This window comes from Podarcis bocagei (genome assembly GCF_964188305.1).
Source record: "Podarcis bocagei genome assembly, chromosome: 14".
NCBI lineage: Eukaryota > Metazoa > Chordata > Lepidosauria > Squamata > Lacertidae > Podarcis > Podarcis bocagei.
In genome coordinates, this window is record NC_138139.1 from 36,184,821 (window position 1) to 36,202,564 (window position 17,744).

General features: G+C 42.8%; 1 protein-coding gene across 1 annotated transcript; it reads left to right on the forward strand.

Annotated features, from left to right (window-relative positions):
- Positions 1 to 9,438: 9,438 nt before the first annotated feature.
- Positions 9,439 to 16,130, forward strand: LOC308572866 (olfactory receptor 5V1-like; the record flags this gene model as incomplete). The annotated part of the gene is made up of 4 exons (XM_081169295.1): positions 9,439 to 9,626; positions 11,142 to 11,266; positions 11,540 to 11,624; positions 15,193 to 16,130. The coding sequence occupies exons 2-4, from the start codon at positions 11,219 to 11,221 to the stop codon at positions 16,128 to 16,130; spliced, it is 1,071 nt and encodes a 356-aa protein (XP_081025421.1). The 5' UTR covers positions 9,439 to 9,626; positions 11,142 to 11,218.
- Positions 16,131 to 17,744: the final 1,614 nt, after the last annotated feature.

Here is a 17,744-nt window from a genome sequence, read left to right on the forward strand (position 1 = left end):
TGTTAGGGGTGGTGCAACCTTTGTGACAATATGAAACAAGCCCCGCTAAAGTGTGCATGTGTGATCCCCCCCCCCCCCCGCCAGCTATTCAGAACACAGAGGGAAAATGTATGTTTAGAAGACATAATGTTGCTTTTCTTGACACTAAAACAAAAACAAAGCAAAGTCTCCCATGTATATAGTTATTTTGGTTTTGAGCTAACCAAAAGCCAGAGGGATGGTTTTGAGTTTGGAATGCACCGGAGACTAGAAAATCAGTCTCAAACGTATCTTAATAAGGAATTCCCCCCTGAAGCATTTTAAAGAAAGCTGGGAGACAATAATAAGGCCCCAGGCACCACATCTGAAAGTTAAACAAGTCCTTTACTAGAAAAAAACTACAGCTAACTTTTAATGATACCCCACATTATGCTTTACATAGCAGTAGCTGAGGGACAGTTCCTCCGGGAACAGGTTAAAAAATAAACACTGCAAGAAGTTAAGTCGTTTGCATCTCTTATGAGCCTGCTGTTCTCCTAGTGTGCATTATCTGGGCAGAGGCCCAGCAGCTGGATCTGACCCCTGAGGCATTTACATCTGTCCATTATCCAAATTTTAGTCAAGGTATTTCTTTTTTTTTTTCCCGTGCATAATTTTTATTAGTTTACAAAAGTCAAAATACATAACAAACTTAATCAAAACTCATATCTGTTCACTTAAAGAAAAGAAGTTGACTTCCTTCAGTCATTCCACGAATCGTCCAAAGTAACATTAAACAATAAGTCCGCATTTCCATATTCGTAAAGCCATAAGTCATTCTCATCCATCCATTTTCTTTCAGCTTTACCCTTTACCTCTTACAGAGCTTCTTGGAAACCTACTAGTGTTATCTGTTCATCGATTAAGCTTTCCAGATATTTCGTAAGACTTTCCCAATTTTCAACAAACCTCTGATCTTTTGTGTATCTAATTTTACATGTCATCCTGTCCATCTCCACATATTCCAATAATTTACTTCTCCATTCCTCCGTTGTTGGAATACTCTCCTGCTTCCAATTTTTTGCTATTAGGACCCTTGCTGCCGTTGTTGCGTATTGGAACAATTTATAGTCTTTCTTCTTAATTTCCTTTCCTACCAAACCTAGCAAGGACGCCTCTGGTCTTTTGTTGAAGGTATATCTTAACATTTTTTTCATTTCGTCGTATATGCTCTCCCAGAACCCTGAGACCTTTGGGCATTCCCACCACATGTGGTAGAAGGTACCTTCCCTTACCTTACATTTCCAGCATTTATTGCAGGATCCATACATTTTAGCTAACTTAACCGGAGTCAGGTACCAGCGATAAAACATTTTCATTAGGTTCTCCTTAAGTGACACACAGGCCGTGAATTTTAAGTGTTGTTTCCAGAGTTTTTCCCACTCTTCATAATAAATATTACGGCCAAGATCTCTAGCCCAGTGAGTCGTTACCACCTTAACCTCTTCGTCAGCTAAGTTCCAGTCCAGTAAATACTTGTACAGTTTGGATAATATTTTTATGTTGCTCCCCAGGATCTCAGTTTGGAATCTAGAGTTTTTGTCGGCATAGCCTTTTTCTTTTACATCCTTCCTAAACATATCATTTATTTGGTGGTAGTGTAGCCAATCGTATACTTGAAATTTAACCTGATCGTACGGCCTCATTTTCCATTTTCCTTCCTCCTTCATAAGCAATTGTTCGTAGGTTGCCCAGTTGGTTCCCATATTAATCTTTTTGATGGCCATTACCTCTAATGGAGATAACCATTGGGGTGTTCTGGGTTCTAACATCTCCTTATATCTTTCCCAAACCTCCAACAAAGGGCCCCTGAATATATGATTCCCAAATCCTTTGTGGCCCTTCTTCCGTCCATGCCACAGGTAAGCATGCCACCCATATCGGTTATTGTGACCCTCTAAGTCTAGCACTTCCCCGTCCTCTAGTTTTATCCATGTCTTTATCCAGCATAAGCTAGATGCCTCGTAGTATATCTTCAAATCAGGGAGGGCGAAGCCTCCTCTTTCTTTCGTGTCCGTCAAAATTTTAAACTTTACTCTCGGCTTCTTCCCCTGCCAGATGAATCTGGAGATGTCTTTGTGCCAGGCTTTAAATATCTTGGTACCCTTGACTTCCGGGGGCGGCGCGAAACTGTAATGGCGGTCCTCTTCGGTCTCTGAAGAGGGGCTCCGCGGAAAAGGGTCGTTCGCTGCGGCATAGCGACGACCCATCAAGATAAACCACGGGTAGAGTGAGCCCGTGGCCGTGGGACTCGGCGGGCACCAGAAGCTGCTCTGAAAACACAGAAGGGACCCCGTAAGGAGACCCGGAGTGAAGGAGGGGTAGCGGTGCTGTGAGTTCATCGCTCTTTCCGCGGAAGTGAAGCCGCGCGGCCGTTGCAGATGAGCGCTGATCCTTCTTCCTAAAACCAACACCAAATCGCAAGTAACATACCCGTGAGTAAAGGGTTTAAAATTTGGCAAAGAATTTGTTAAATTTGGCTGAAAACGGGAGACGAGAAAAGGGAAGTCCGTCTTCCGACATTGCTGACAAGATCAAAGCAAAGCTTTAAAAAGCGGAAAGCGCTTGAAACGGGACTGTGGGAAGTTTTAACTTTTTCGTGCTATTAGACCTGCTCTTTTTTTCTTTTAAACCGAAGGTGGAAATGGACATTGATTAAAAGAAGGAGTAAATGGGGACTTTCCTCCTACCTCCCTTTTTTTTTGGGCTGTATTTCTAAAGAGCCAGATCGTCGGGCTGCCGGAGAGGGAGACTGTGTTAAACTGCGGAAACAGTTGCAAAAACTTTGCAAAAACTTTGTTGGAGCGTAACTGATACATTTGAGCAGAAAAGACTGGACGTGATACTGTTGCAAGCACCTCATGTGAAACTTTGCTGAACTATAAAAGGTGCTTTGGGGAATTTTGAGTCTCTGAAGGGACTGTTGGACTATCGAATTTACTGAGCTGAAATAATTTGGAACTTTAATGGCGGATTACTTCCTTCTTTGTCTTTGAAACCTGGTGGCACTCCCCCTACAGGGCTTTCGGATTATAAGATCCTGGGAATTGACTTTTGTTTTGAATTCCACTTCACTGGTTGTTTATAACTAAATTTGTCTCTCCCATGGAATAATAGACAATCTGACCTTGAACACTGACAGATGTGTAATGAGTGGTGCAGGGAGAACAAGAGCATCTAAAGCTAAGGAATCTAAAGAGGCCAAGGAAAAAGAAAAGGAAAGAAAACCAGCACAATTTGTACAAACAACACTGACCCAAGGACGCCGACCGTCGGTTCCAGCTGTACTGGTGACCCAAAGGGAGCAAGGGGAAATAACTGAGAAGTCCACTGAGGAAGATATGGCAGCAGGTGGGTCAGATACACTATTAAAACAAATATTGGAACAATTATCAAGTTTAAACCAGAAGGTGGACGACCAGTCTTTGAAAATAGATAAAGCGACTTCCTCGATTCAAAAATTGACTGATCAAGTTTCCCAGCACACGCAAGCTATAGAGAATTTGCAAGGAGCAACAGCGGAAAATCGGGAATTAGCTGGAGAAGCAATTCAGAAAGTGGGAGCTCTACAAAAAGAAGTTGAAGAAATAAAAGGAGAAGTCAAGCCCCTGCACAAACAGGTGGGTGAACAACAAATTTATCTGTCAATGGTGGAACTGAAAAATCGTGAAAGTAACATCAAATTGAGAGGCATCCCGGAACTCGAGCAAGGAGACTTGATTGGATACTTGACACAGGAATTTTCAAAGTTCTGGGGTTTAAAGGAAGATACAGACTTCAGGATTGTCTCGGCATATAGACTGGGAAGATTGGTAAGGAAAGACAGATCCAGGGACTGTTTGATAATTTTAAGATCAAAGGAAGAGAGAGATAAGATCCTAGGTCTTCACTTCAAAAAAGCAATTGAAATACAAGACAAAAGGGTGGAAATTTATAGAGATATTCCGAGACAGTTGTTGGACCTTAGAGCCACCTACACAGAACTAGCAAAATTGCTGAGACACAACGCAATTCCCTATAGGTGGGAGTTTCCACAAGGATTATCCTTCACCTACAAAGAAAGGAAGGTTAAAATTAGAACACCTGAAGATAACCAAAAGTTCCTTCACGACCACGGAGAAGATCTCCAAAAAGGAGTAGATTGGCTTCCAGTCCTACCAACACCAATACTGCCTGGAAGCGGGCCAACGCCTGCACCCTCGGGATCTGAGCAAAAGGAAGGCACCTCATCCTAAGAACATCTTAACTAGAACAGGATGTCTCTGCAGCTACTTAGTTGGAATATAAATGGCGGGAATTCTCCGGAAAAAAGAAGGAGGATATTTCATATCCTAAAAAAAGAACAATTGGATGTAATATGCCTTCAAGAAACACATGTGACTAGGCTCCACAGGAAAGTATTAATCAATAAAAGACTTGGCCAAGAATTTATTTCATCAGACAAAGTTAAAAAAAGAGGCGTTGTAATTTATGCAAAGGAGAACCTGTCACCAAAATTTCTATTTAAAGATGATCATGGAAGAATTCTCGCAATTGAAATTCAAACACAAGGGGAGAAGATTTTGATATTAGGAGTTTATGCGCCAAATGACGGAAAATCAGAATTCTACAAGAAGCTGCATGAGACAATGATGGACTATTTGGACTATTCTAACATTATTGTGATGGGAGATATGAATGGGGTGGTGTCAACAAATATGAACAAATCCCAAAATCAAAACTTAACAACAGACGGCAGACTCCCTAAAACCTTTTTTGAAATGACAGACAATATGGACTTGATTGACATCTGGAGGACAAGGAACCCCTTGGGTAAAGAAGGAACCTTCTTCTCTGAGGCCCATCTGTCATGGACACGAATTGACCAAATTTGGATATCTAGAGGGCTGGCACCGAAAACAAGAAAAGTGGAAATCTGCCCAAAAACCTGCTCCGACCATAGTGCCTTGAAAATGGATTTGAGACTTTTCCCAACTGGATCCTTCAGATGGAGAATGAATGACACCTTGTTAAGAGATCAAGAGATTGTTAAGAAGGCCCAAAAAACGCTAAAGGACTATTTTGAAATAAACTTGAACACTACGGTGGAGAAAAGAACAATCTGGGACGCAAGTAAAGCTGTAATGAGAGGGTTTCTGATACAACAGAATACAATAAAGAGAAAATTTTGGAATGGAAAAAAGGAAAAATTTTTAGAGAAAATAAGTGAAGGAGAGAAAAAATTGAGAACCAAACCGAAGTCAAAAGAGGTGCTAAGAGAGATCAAATTCCATCAAGCACAATATTCGAAATTGATCAATCAAGAGATTGAGTGGAAAATTAAACAAATGAAGCAGAGATCGTTTGAATCAGCAAACAAATGTGGAAAGTTGTTAGCTTGGCAGTTGAAAAAAAGACAAAAGTTAAACACGGTTACAAACTTGGAGATTCAAGGAAAAATAGTTCAGAAACCAGAAGAAATAAGAAAGTGCTTCCACAGATACTTCAAAGAGCTTTATGCACAGGGGCCTCAGAAAGAATCGGAAATAGACCAATTTTTGAGGACAAATGGACTATCTAAAATAAGTCAAGACAAAAGATCAACTCTTAACAGCAAAATAACTCAACAGGAAATTGAAGGTGCCATCCAAAATATGCAACTTGGCAAATCTCCAGGCCCGGATGGACTCACCTCCAAATATTATAAGACTTTGAAGGACTTCTTGATACAACCGTTGTTGGAGGTTTGTAACCAGATCATGGAGGGGAGGAAGGCACCGGAAACGTGGAAAGAAGCATTCATCACATTGATACCCAAGTCAGAAAGGGAAAAGACCCAGCTTAAGAACTACCGTCCCATCTCACTCCTGAATGTGGATTACAAAATATTTGCAGACATTTTAGCGAATAGACTTAAAAATGTACTAAATGAAGTAATTCACAAGGACCAAGCAGGCTTTCTCCCTGGTAGACACATGTCTGACAACACCAGGAACATTATTGATATATTGGAGCTGTTGCGAATCAGAAATACAAGGGCGGCTTTAATCTTTATTGATGCGGAGAAAGCATTTGACAACATTTCTTGGATGTTTATGAAGAAAAACTTGAAAGGGATGGGAGTGGGACGGGGGTTTGAAAATGGATTAGAAGCAATCTATTCAGAACAAAAAGCTAAACTGATAGTGAACAATGTGGTATCGGAGGAACTCCAAATTGAAAAAGGGACACGACAGGGGTGCCCTCTATCCCCTCTGTTATTTATTTCTGTTCTGGAGGTATTGCTGAACATGATCAGGGAGGACCAGTTGGTGCAGGGTATAGTGGTCGGAGCGAAACAATACAAACTGAAAGCTTTTGCAGATGACCTAGTCTTGACAGTACAGGAGCCAGAATCTAGCACAAAAAGAGTTCTTGAACTTATCTTGGAGTTTGGTCGGGTGGCGGGATTCAAGCTTAACAAACAAAAAACTAAGGTCTTGGCCAAAAATTTGACGCCTACAGAGATAGAGGGGTACCAGAAAGAGACAGAGCTAAATGTGGTTAAAAAAGTGAAATACCTGGGGGTATCTTTGTCCACCAAAAACTTAAATTTATTCAAAGATAATTATGAAAAATGTTGGCTGGAAATTAAAAAAGACTTGGATATTTGGTCAAGACTGAAACTTACCTTGTCAGGCCGAATCGCAGCTATAAAGATGTGTGTTTTGTCAAAAATGTTATTTTTATTTCAAACCCTTCAGGTCGTGGACAGAATGGAATGTTTTGGAAAATGGCAGAAGGATATTTCTAAGTTTGTCTGGCAGGGCAAAAAGCCCCGAATAAAATTCAAAATACTAACTGACTCCAAAGAAAGAGGGGGGTTTGCCCTGCCGGATCTAAGGTTATACTACGAAGCTGCAGCCTTCTGCTGGCTGAAGGACTGGTTTCTGTTGGAAAACACCGATGTCCTAGATCTGGAAGGGTTTGACAATGTTTATGGTTGGCATGCATACTTGTGGTATGACAAGGCGAAGGTTCATAAACTGTTTAAAAACCATATTGTCAGAAAATCAATTTTTGCCGTCTGGATGAAGTATAAGGACTTACTAGAAAGTAAGACCCCGAGGTGGTTATCACCAGTGGAAGCCAAGATTTCTAAAAAAAGGCCCAATATGGAGGCCTACTGGCCAAAATATTGGGAATTAATTGAAAGAGTCGGAGACAATTGGAAGCTCCAAAGCCAGGACAAATTAAAAAGTAAGGTGCGAGATTGGTTACATTACGCTCAAATTCAAGAGGTATTTAAAATGGATAAAAAAGTGGGTTTCCAGACGGAGAAATCGAAACTGGAGACGGAGTTACTAGAACCAAAGACTAAGGTACTTTCGAGAATGTATGACTTGCTGCTTAAATGGAATACACAGGATGAGACAGTTAAATCTGCTATGATAAAATGGGCACAGGATGTAGGACACAATATTATGTCTGAGGACTGGGAAAGGTTATGGAACACCGGTATGAAATTCACGGCATGTAGTGCCTTGAAAGAGAACATTATGAAAATGGTATACCGGTGGTACATGACCCCAGTCAAGTTGGCTAAAATATATCATCTGTCTGATAATAAGTGTTGGAAATGCAAGGAGGCAGAAGGGACATTCTTTCACCTCTGGTGGACCTGCCCGAAAGTAAAGGCCTTCTGGGAAATGATATATAATGAGTTGAAAAAGGTATTTAAATATACCTTTCCTAAGAAACCAGAGGCCTTTCTCCTGGGCATGGTGGACCGGAAGGTGCCAAAGAAGGACAGAACCTTGTTTATGTATGCAACCACAGCAGCAAGGATTCTTATTGCAAAGTTCTGGAAGACACTAGATTTACCCACACTGGAGGACTGGCAGACGCAGCTGATGGACTATATGGAGTTGGCAGAAATGACTGGCAGAATCCGAGATCTGAGCGAAGAAACAATGGAGGAGGACTGGAAAAAATTTAAGGACTATTTGCAAAAATACTATAAGTTGTTTGAATGTTAAGATTGTGCACGATTAAGAAACGTTATGCTTCTGCAATTTATTTAAGTAAATGATAAAGTAAGTATTGATGAAAAAACGAGATAAATTAGAAACAAAATATTATGTTTATTAAGAGTGATAAAACTAAATTACAAACTTTCGAAATTGGTAACATAATAAATTCAAAGGTACAATAAGATGTGAAACAAGATAACAAATTGCTGAACTGGCTAGAATAATGAATGCAATGTTGAGAGGATGTGAGGAGGTCCAAAAAGAAAGCGAACTGTGGAAGGACGTCGTGAAAGTTACTTAACTTTTTCTTCTTTTTCTTATTTTTCTTCATATATAAAAAAAAAATGTTCCTTGCATGTTGCTATGTAAACAAATCTGTTAACCTATGGAAAGAAACGCAATAAAAAATTTTATTAAAAAAAATAAAATAAATATCTTGGTACCCTTAATAATCGGGATGTTTTGAAAGAGGAACAAAACTCTTGGAAATACCGACATCTTGATTATAGCTATTCTACCCCAAAATGACAGTCTTAACCGACCCCACGTTTCTATGTCCTAGTCAAGGTATTTCTTAATACAATGGCTGCTGCTAGGGATGTAAGAAGCCATTGTTTTCCGCTCCACCCAGTATTTCACATGCATTTATTTATAACATTGGTATATCCCACCAAGGAGCTCAAGGTGGCGTACATAGTCCTCCTCCCACCCCCCCATTTTATCCTAACATCAACCCTGTGAGGTAGAAATAAATTTTTTAAAAAATTTAAATTGTCCAGTAGCACCTTAGAGACCAACTAAGTTTGTTCTGGATATAAGCTGGACAGTTTTTATTTTTTATTTCGACTGCGTCAGACCAATACGGCTACCTACCCGAACCTGTGAGGTAGGTTAGGCTGAGAGCGAGCGACTGACCCCAATATCACCCAGTGAGTTTAATGGCTGAGTGGAGATTTGAAAGCGAGCACTGTTTCCATTCTGCTGCAGATTATCTTCCAAAGAAAACCCCACAATCACTGTCCACTGTGGCAAAATCACACACTTAATGTAATTTACATAATTCCACAAATGACATCATCGTTATGTTATTTCACCCCATTCATTTCCATGCAGAGGAAACACACTGCAAATAGGGTACGACATAATCAAGAATATATTTTCTGTGGACTGAAAGCAACAGTGCCAATTGTATTCACTGGAGACCAACACTTGCCTAGGGTTCGGTTCCCTTGGAATGAGGCTCAGCGGAGACAGTGGTGTCTTTAGGATATGCAGTTTTATTCAGGCATATATACAAACTGAGCAGCACAGAACACCTCTCCCAACTGGTCCCCACAGCTTCACCTCGCCTCATGGGTGGGCCAGCCCTGGCCTACGTCCACATGAACCTGCCGGTGTGGCAGTGTGTCTTACAGAGGACAACTCTCTCCATCTAATGGGTTCTCTCTTTGAAGGGCTGCCTGGCCCAAGAGCAGTTTAAAGACAAATAATCCCAAGGAAGGAGAGGAAAAAGGGGCCTCAAAGTTGCCCACACTCAGTGAGGACCAGCAGAGCAGAGTGAGGAGGCACACTGTGGGGTCTCAGGAAAAGCCACAGAGGCCTTGTCCTGTTTTTTTGGTTAGCCTAACCGACGCCATTTTGCTTCTGTAAAAAAACTGCCTGCTTTAGAATTTAGGAGGGTGAGCCACAAATATGTGAAGACCAGATAACGTTGCTAGGCGATTTTCAGGAAAACCTCCCTCTGCCAGGCAACTCTCCCCTTCAAGACCTTGAGGGCAGGGTGTTTTGATCAGCGCAAGGAACTTTGATAGGGGGGAAGGGAGGGGGTGCCTATAAAAAGTATGAACAAAGGCTATTTGGAGAGGCTTCACCATCACACTGGTGAGTGTGGCTCGCCTGCTCTGTTTTACTCAGCTGAATAAACGAGTGGTTATGGGAATCTCCTCTGTCTATAGCACTTATTGGCTTTTCAGTGACAGCTTGGGCCCAATTAGCGGACCCCAACAACACAAGTCACCTGCTCACCATCTTCCCCACTAGGGTGAGATGCATTGTGTCTCCGTTTAGATTGTGAAAATATGCACTGTTTGGTTCCCTAGTGACACTTCTGTGACCACCCTAGCGTCAGTCACAGACTCTCCAATTTTCCAGGGACAGTCCAGGATTTGCAGAAGCCGTCCCGGTTTCTGATTTGATCCCAGAATGTCCTGCTTTTCCTTAGGATATCCCCGTTTCATCAGATAAATGTTGGAGGGTACATCACAAACAGGGTTGTTTAGGGTAGACCCCTAGAAATGCTTGAGGAAGGAGCCTGTCTCGGTGGCAGAGCATGTGCTCTGCATGCAGAAGGTGCCAAGATCAAGTCTCAGCATCTCCAAATGCAGCTTGGAGAGGCCCTTGCCTTAAAGCTTGGACAGCCATTGTCAATGTAGACCAGGGGTAAGGTAAAGGTAAAGGGACCCCTGACCATTAGGTCCAGTTGTGACCGACTCTGGGGTTGTGGCGCTCATCTCACTTTACTGGCCAAGGGAGCCGGCGTACAGCTTCCGGGTCATGTGGCCAGCATGACTAAGCCGCTTCTGGCGAACCAGAGCAGCTCACGGAAACACTGTTTACCTTCCCACTGGAGCGGTACCTATTTATCTACTTGCGCTGGGGTGCTTTCAAATTGCTAGGTTGGCAGGAGCAGGGACCGAGCAACGGGAGCTCACCCCGTCGCGGGGATTCGAACCACCGACCTTCTTATCGGCAAGTCCTAGGCTCTGTGGTTTAACCCACAGCGCCACCCGCGTTCCAGACCAGGGGTAGTCAACCTTTTTATACCTACCGCCCACTAATGCATCTTTCTTGATGGTAAGATTTCCTCACTGCCCACCAGTGTTCGATGTAAGGAGGTTTCAGTTTGTGCCGTAGAACCCCCTACCACCCACCTAGAATCCTGAAACACCCACTAGTGGGTGGAATGGACCAGGTTGACAACCCCTGATGTAGACGATGTTAAGCTAGATTTTTATTACCTGGTTGGCCACTGTGAGGACAGGATGCTGTCCTAGATGGGCCACTGTCCTGATCCAGCAGGCTCTTCGTATTTTCTTATGTTAATTATTCCCTTTTCATTATCCGTGACAACAGAACCCCCACGGTGTGGATTGCTGGATCTGAGAGCCTTCGGTGAATACATATCCTCAGAGGCACAGAAGCCTTTTAAAATGCCAACCCAAGTAAGCACATTTCTGCAGACCTTGGCTCCCAGCAAGGTAAGCACCTCTTCTTCCCCACCCCTTGTTAAAATCAGGGTAGATGTTTTTCTAGCTAACCCAGCTCTGATGGTTCAGAAAGAAAGATTCGGCATTAAAACAAATGTGGAAAGATTCTGGAGGAAAAGACAAGGGCTGGTCCTCAATAGTGAGGGAACATCATCACCGATTAGCTGTGCCGCATTATAAATACACTGATTTTTTTCAACAGATACATGCAACAGATTCTCAAATGCTCTGCAGCACCTCTATTTTCTTCTTTCATGCCCACAGGTCTTTGAGGGAATCCCTTTGCTTCACAATTCTGTTCCAGTGAGGCAGCCTTCTGCAGCAGCCATCATGGCTCCTGGCTTCAATGGTAGGTGTTTAGATGGTATAAGTGGAAGCTGTAATGAGGAACAAAGGGAGAAATTAGGTTCAGTTTGCATGTAGTTCGTAATATGTGCAAAAATGCATAGACTAGGCTAAAATGTGCATTAAAATGCATGCATTAGTTAAAATAAAACGCCCAAATGCATTTGGGGGAAATTTGCTTTGCAGAGATGTCTACATATGAGGCAAAATTTCACACGAAAATGTGAATATTGGAAAAGAAAAGACATTTATTGGAAAGGAAAAGAAATTTATATACAGCTTCGTTTTAAAAAAACTTAAAGCAGTTTATGAAAAGAATAAAACAAGGAAATTATCAATAGAGAGAGAGAGAGAGAACAGAAAAAACAGCTGTTTGAAACATTTTTAAAAATTAAAATCAATGCTAAGCTAAAGCCCATGAACTCATGTTAACATTCTACATGAATGAATAGGCTGGCCTAAAGAAAAAAAATTATAGCAGGTGCCGAAAAGAGTACAGTGAAAGTGCCTGCCGGATGTCAACAAAGTTCCAAAGTATGAGTGCTGCCACACCAAAAGATTGACATCTTACAAATGCACCTGGGCCAGTTCTGCACTGTTGAAATGTGGAGAGCAGGTCTTAAGAGTGGGGAAATTAGAAATTAGAAACTGGTGAAACTGAAATTGACAGATTTGCCCATCTGCACCAGGAACAATGTCTCAGTATAAAAGAGGCTGCAGGAGATGTCCTTAATAGCTCCCGTAGAGAAGAAGGAGAAGGAGGAGGATGGAGAAGAAGAGGAAGGGGACCTGTGGCCTTCCTGCTGTGGCTGGACTCCAACTCCCATCACCCCAGACAGCATGGTCAGTCGCCAGGGATGAGGGGAGTTGTAGTCCAGCAGCACCTGGCAGGCAAAAGGTTCTGATTTAGGGCTCATCCGAACCTCCCCTTGCTCCACCACTTTCCCCCAGTTTCCCCAATTGCTGTTTGTTCTGATTTACAGTGGTACCTCGGGTTAAGTACTTAATTCGTTCCGGAGGTCCGTTCTTAACCTGAAACTGTTCTTAACCTGAAGCACCACTTTAGCTAATGGGGCCTCCCACTGCCGCCGCGCCACCAGCATGCGATTTCTGTTCTCATCCTGAAGCAAAGTTCTTAACCCGAGGTACTATTTCTGCGTTAGCGGAGTCTATAAACAGAAGCGTATGTAACCTGAAGTGTATGTAACCCGAGCTACCACTGTATATTCTTTCCATGTTCTGGTCCACACTACTCTGTGATTAGCAGAGTCTGTAACCTGAAGCGTCTGTAACCCGAGGTACCACTGTAGTGCTAAAGAGTTGGTTTTCAGTGGGAAAACAGCAGGACAAAGGCAAAACTGCTGAGAGCCATGTCAAGAAAGCACGGGTCAAGCAGAAAACCACTTGGACTCATGCTTTCTAGGCACGAGACAAGTGGAAATGTGGGAGAGCCCTTAAAAATGTGGGAGAGCCCTTAAATGCATGACATCACGAATCAGCAAAACACCGCTCAGAGACCTACTGAAGGCAGAAACGGCATCTAAAACGAGGGGTTCCATTTGCTGCAGCTCTTTTCTCAACATTCTTCATGTGGATCCAGAACCGTTGAAGTAACATTGCTAGATTTTCGGTTGATAGATTTTTACTTGTATGCCTCTGTCCCTTTTTGCCACTTACTTTCCATAAGCCACCTTGAGCTCATTTCAACTGAAAGGCGGGGTAGGCATCCTCAAGACAGACAGACAGACAGACAGACAGACAGAGAAAGAGAGAGAGAGAGAGAGAGAGAGAGAGAGAGAGAGAGAGAGAGAGAGAGAGAGAGAGAGAGAGAGAGATTTGCAAGTTAGATTTGGTCTTTAGTCTCCTGGTCTTAGGCTGCCACCATTTCTTATGCTCCTTCTGAATCTGTGTCTAGGGGGCTGTTGGGACCAGGAATTGTTGAGAGTGAGGGGCGGCATGTTTGTGTGTGTAAATGTAGGTGTAGTTTGTTTGGTGTGTGAATGTGTGTATCATCCATGTGGCATGGAGGGAGTGGAACCCTGTTTTATGGATTTCAATGCAGTTATTGCTTAATTCTATCACTTAATTTTGTTGTTCTGTTTCCCTTGCAAGCTGCTTTGCAATCTTTTCTGATGAACCCCCAGCCCACTTTCTTGCTCCATACGGCATTTTAAGGTATCATTGGGGTTTTATGATAAATTTTCATTGTTTTCTTGTCTCGTTTTCTTGAAGTCCACTGCTTAGTCACAATGCTTTCTAGAATTTCCCTAGATAAAGTTGGTGGTGTTAACAAAAGTTGGCTGCTGAGTAGGACTTACTAGTTCAGCCTGCCTGTGATCTGAAAAACCAGAAAATCAGGTTTGCGCCATTTCCCAAGAAAACTTTTTATTTGCTTATGTCCCCATACAACTTCTCATTGCATATCATATATACATGGTTCATGAAAAGGAGACAAATGACCTACCAGAAGCAATGAATAGATGAACGTTGCAGATAAATGGATAGATTTCATAGTTTACTGGAATGTGTGTTGTGACCACAGAAAGCTAAATAGAAGTCTGTTTCTGTAAATCTTTTTTTGCTGGATTTCTTCAAAACTACTGCCCTTCCACACACGTTGCTCTTTTTACTCTGTTAATAAGTGTTGCTTTTTTATAACTTTTGTGAAAAATATATAATGAACAGGTAAAAATGAAGTAATTCTCTCTCCATATCTTGGAGGGTGATGATAATATTGGCATACATGGGGGGGGGGTGGTCATACAAGGGGGCATAAATTATCCAACATATGTGCCAGGCAGACTGGAGTCAAGAACAACTGATGGATTATTTTTCAGGGGTTTCCATTGAAATTTTTGGAAACGGATCTAAATGTGGGAATAGTAAGCCATAGCTTTTCCCACTGCACATTATCCAATACACCTCCAATATCAGTCTCCAAAAGAGACTTCAAAGGAAGGAGAGAAAACTGAAAGTCAAGCATGTATGCAAATGACAATGGACATTCTGCACATTCTGGATCTAACCAAAGCCTCAAATGAATTCAAATTCCCTTAATGTAATCATTGTGCATGGATTTATACTGGACTGTCCACACATCATTCCATTTTCTTCGTTGTTTTGTGATGCTTCCCAATATTACTGCATTATTACTGCCCAGAGGGGCTCCCTTGCACTACGGTACGACAAAAGCCGAACAAAAATAAGCCAGAATGTTTGCGGTATAAAGAGTTACAGGACTTCGGCAGGAAGTTGCAGAACAGGCACAAATTGAAAACGAAAGAGCATGTCCGCCCCAAAACTTTTGCAGCCTCAAACAACATTGAACGTGGGATCTTGTATAATAGTCCTGACAGCATCATGAGCACAAATAATTGCAAGCAAAATAAAAAGGACTTCAGGAGGGGCCGTGTGTGCACAGAGTTATAATGCTCGCCCCCATTTCTGCCCCCCCCTCAAGATTTTAACTTATGGGGATGAGAACACCTAAATAGGGCTTAGGTTAGTGACCATCACCACATTACATGACTTCCAAAGCTTCATTCATACTCTTTCTTCTTCCCAATGTGTAGGAAACCTCCGAAACCAAACCTCCATCCATGACTTCGTCCTCCTGGGATTCTCAAACCATCCCGAATTGCAAATATTTTTCTTCTTGGCCTTCTCCATCGTTTACACGGTGACCTTGATGGGGAATCTCCTCATCATTCTGGTTGTCATGGCCAACAGCCGTCTCCACACACCCATGTACTTCCTCCTCGGCCACCTGTCCTTCATTGATCTTTGCTACATGACCGCCACCGTCCCCCAAATGCTAGCAAACTTCCTCCGAGAGTCCAAGACCATCTCCTACGCTGGATGCATGGTCCAAATCTTCTCCCTCATTTCTTGTGTTGGGTCAGAGTGCATCCTCCTAGCGGCCATGGCTTATGACCGATATGTAGCCATTTGTCACCCGCTGCTGTACACGGTCATCATGAATAGGAAAGTCTGCTTTCAAATGGTGGCTGGGTCGTGGACAGGGGGCTTCCTGAACTCCCTTGTACACACTCTCTTGACATCCACCCTGTCATTCTGTGGGCCGAGGGAGATCCGCCATTTTATGTGTGACGTCCCCCCGCTTTTGGAGTTGTCCTGCACGGATACAGCCCTGAATAATATTGTGCTCCACACAGCCAGCATGTTCATTGGGGTTAGCCCTTGCTTCTTCATCATAATCTCCTACGTCTTCATCGCTTTAGCCATCCTCCAGATCCGTTCCACAGAGGGCAGGAGGAAGGCTTTCTCTACATGCACGTCTCATCTTGCAGTGGTCATTATGTTCTTTGGGACTGCTCTCTTTAATTACAACCGGCCCAGCGCAGGCTATTCCTTAGATGTGGACACACTGGTCTCAGCCCTGTATTGCATCGTAACCCCAATGCTAAACCCCATTATATACAGCCTACGGAACCAGGAAGTGAAGCTGGCAGTGAAAAGACTGGCAAGCGCAAAGTGGAACGTCTTCTAAATCAAAGGTGGGCAGATACCAGGCTTACTAGATCTACTATTTTCGCTATTTGCTAGAACCCTGAGGTTCCTGATTCAGAAAGCGGAAAGACCCATCCTCAGAGGAGGCTGCCTGGTGTCTCTCTGGATGAGCCCCTGCTCCCTTGGCTTTTCTCCTTCCAACCATGAGGCATACCTAGAATCAATAACTCATGTAGAAACACTGGGGTTTCCTGTGAGAAGCTACTTTCCCATTTAGCTACTATTACTGTGGATATAGCAGGACACTTTAAAAGACAAATAAGTAACTAGGATTGCAGTCCTGTACACTGGGAATAAGCCTCATTGAACTTGGAGGGATTTATCTCTGAGTAAACATGTATGCTTGTGCTGTTAAGAGTAGTGTTTTTTTTAAAGAACACTTTAAATTTCTTCCCTCCCACTTTGAGCACCATGTTCTGCTCGCTATCGTAATGACAAGCAGTGCCCCCCGCCGATCACTTAAGCCAAAGTGTCCTGAAAAATCCACTTTGAGCAAGAGGAACTCTACACTGTATAGGACAGTTGGTGGCAGCGGTTGTTGATATGCCCCGCTTCAAATTGTTCCTGAACCAAGCTCTCATTCATTAAATTGAGGATGTCCATTTATAAAGCTAATTTCCACCCCATTCAGAAAACAAAACAAAACAAAACAAAACAAAACCCTAGCTAATCCAAAAGATTGATTTAGAGATGTGGTGGTCCCAGTTTGTCTATAACCCTCTTAGGTGCACTGACTTAAGAACATAAGATGAGAGTGCTAGATCTAGTCCAGCATCCTGTACACACAGTGGCCAACCGGATACCCACAGAAAGCCCACAAGTGGGGTAGGAGCACAACAACACTCTCCCCTCCTGTGGTTTCCAGCAACTGGGTCTATTTCTTCTGACCAGGAGGCAGAGCATAGCCATATTGGCTAATGCTCATTGATAGCCTTGTCCTCCATGAATTTGTCCAATCCTCTTTTAATGTCATCCAAGTTGCTCACCATCACTGCCTCCTGTGGGAGCGAGTCCACAGTTGTTTTATTATTATTATTATTATTATTATTATTATTATTATTAATTAAATTCGTTCATTGCTTTATCTTGCCCAAGGCTCCTCAAAGTGACTTACAGCCAACAAACCAAGAAACCCACATAGATATATTAAAATCAAGGGTGGTTGGAGGGGGGTGCATTTAAAACATCCCACTCATTTCTAAAAGGCCACAAATAGTTGAAGGCCAAAGGTCTGGTTATAGAGCAATCTTTTTGCTCGGTGCCTTAACTATGCACTGCATGAAGAAGCATTTTGTCTATCCTGACAATCTTCCAACATTCAGCTTCATTGGATGGCCCCGGTTTCTAGTGTTATGACAATTAAAGGGGGGGGGGACTCTCTATCCACTTTTTCCACCTTTGCTCTGCTAGTGGGGGTGCTGACAGATTTCAGGGCCTGCCCTAACATTAGACAGTGGGGTGTTGTCCTCAGGCAACAGGTGCTGGGTGTGGTTGGGTGGGTTCAATGGGCAGACAAAGGAGCTAGGCCAATGATATGTGATGTGCTGTCCCTTGCTCACAGATTCATATCCCCACCTGCTTCATGTAAACACAG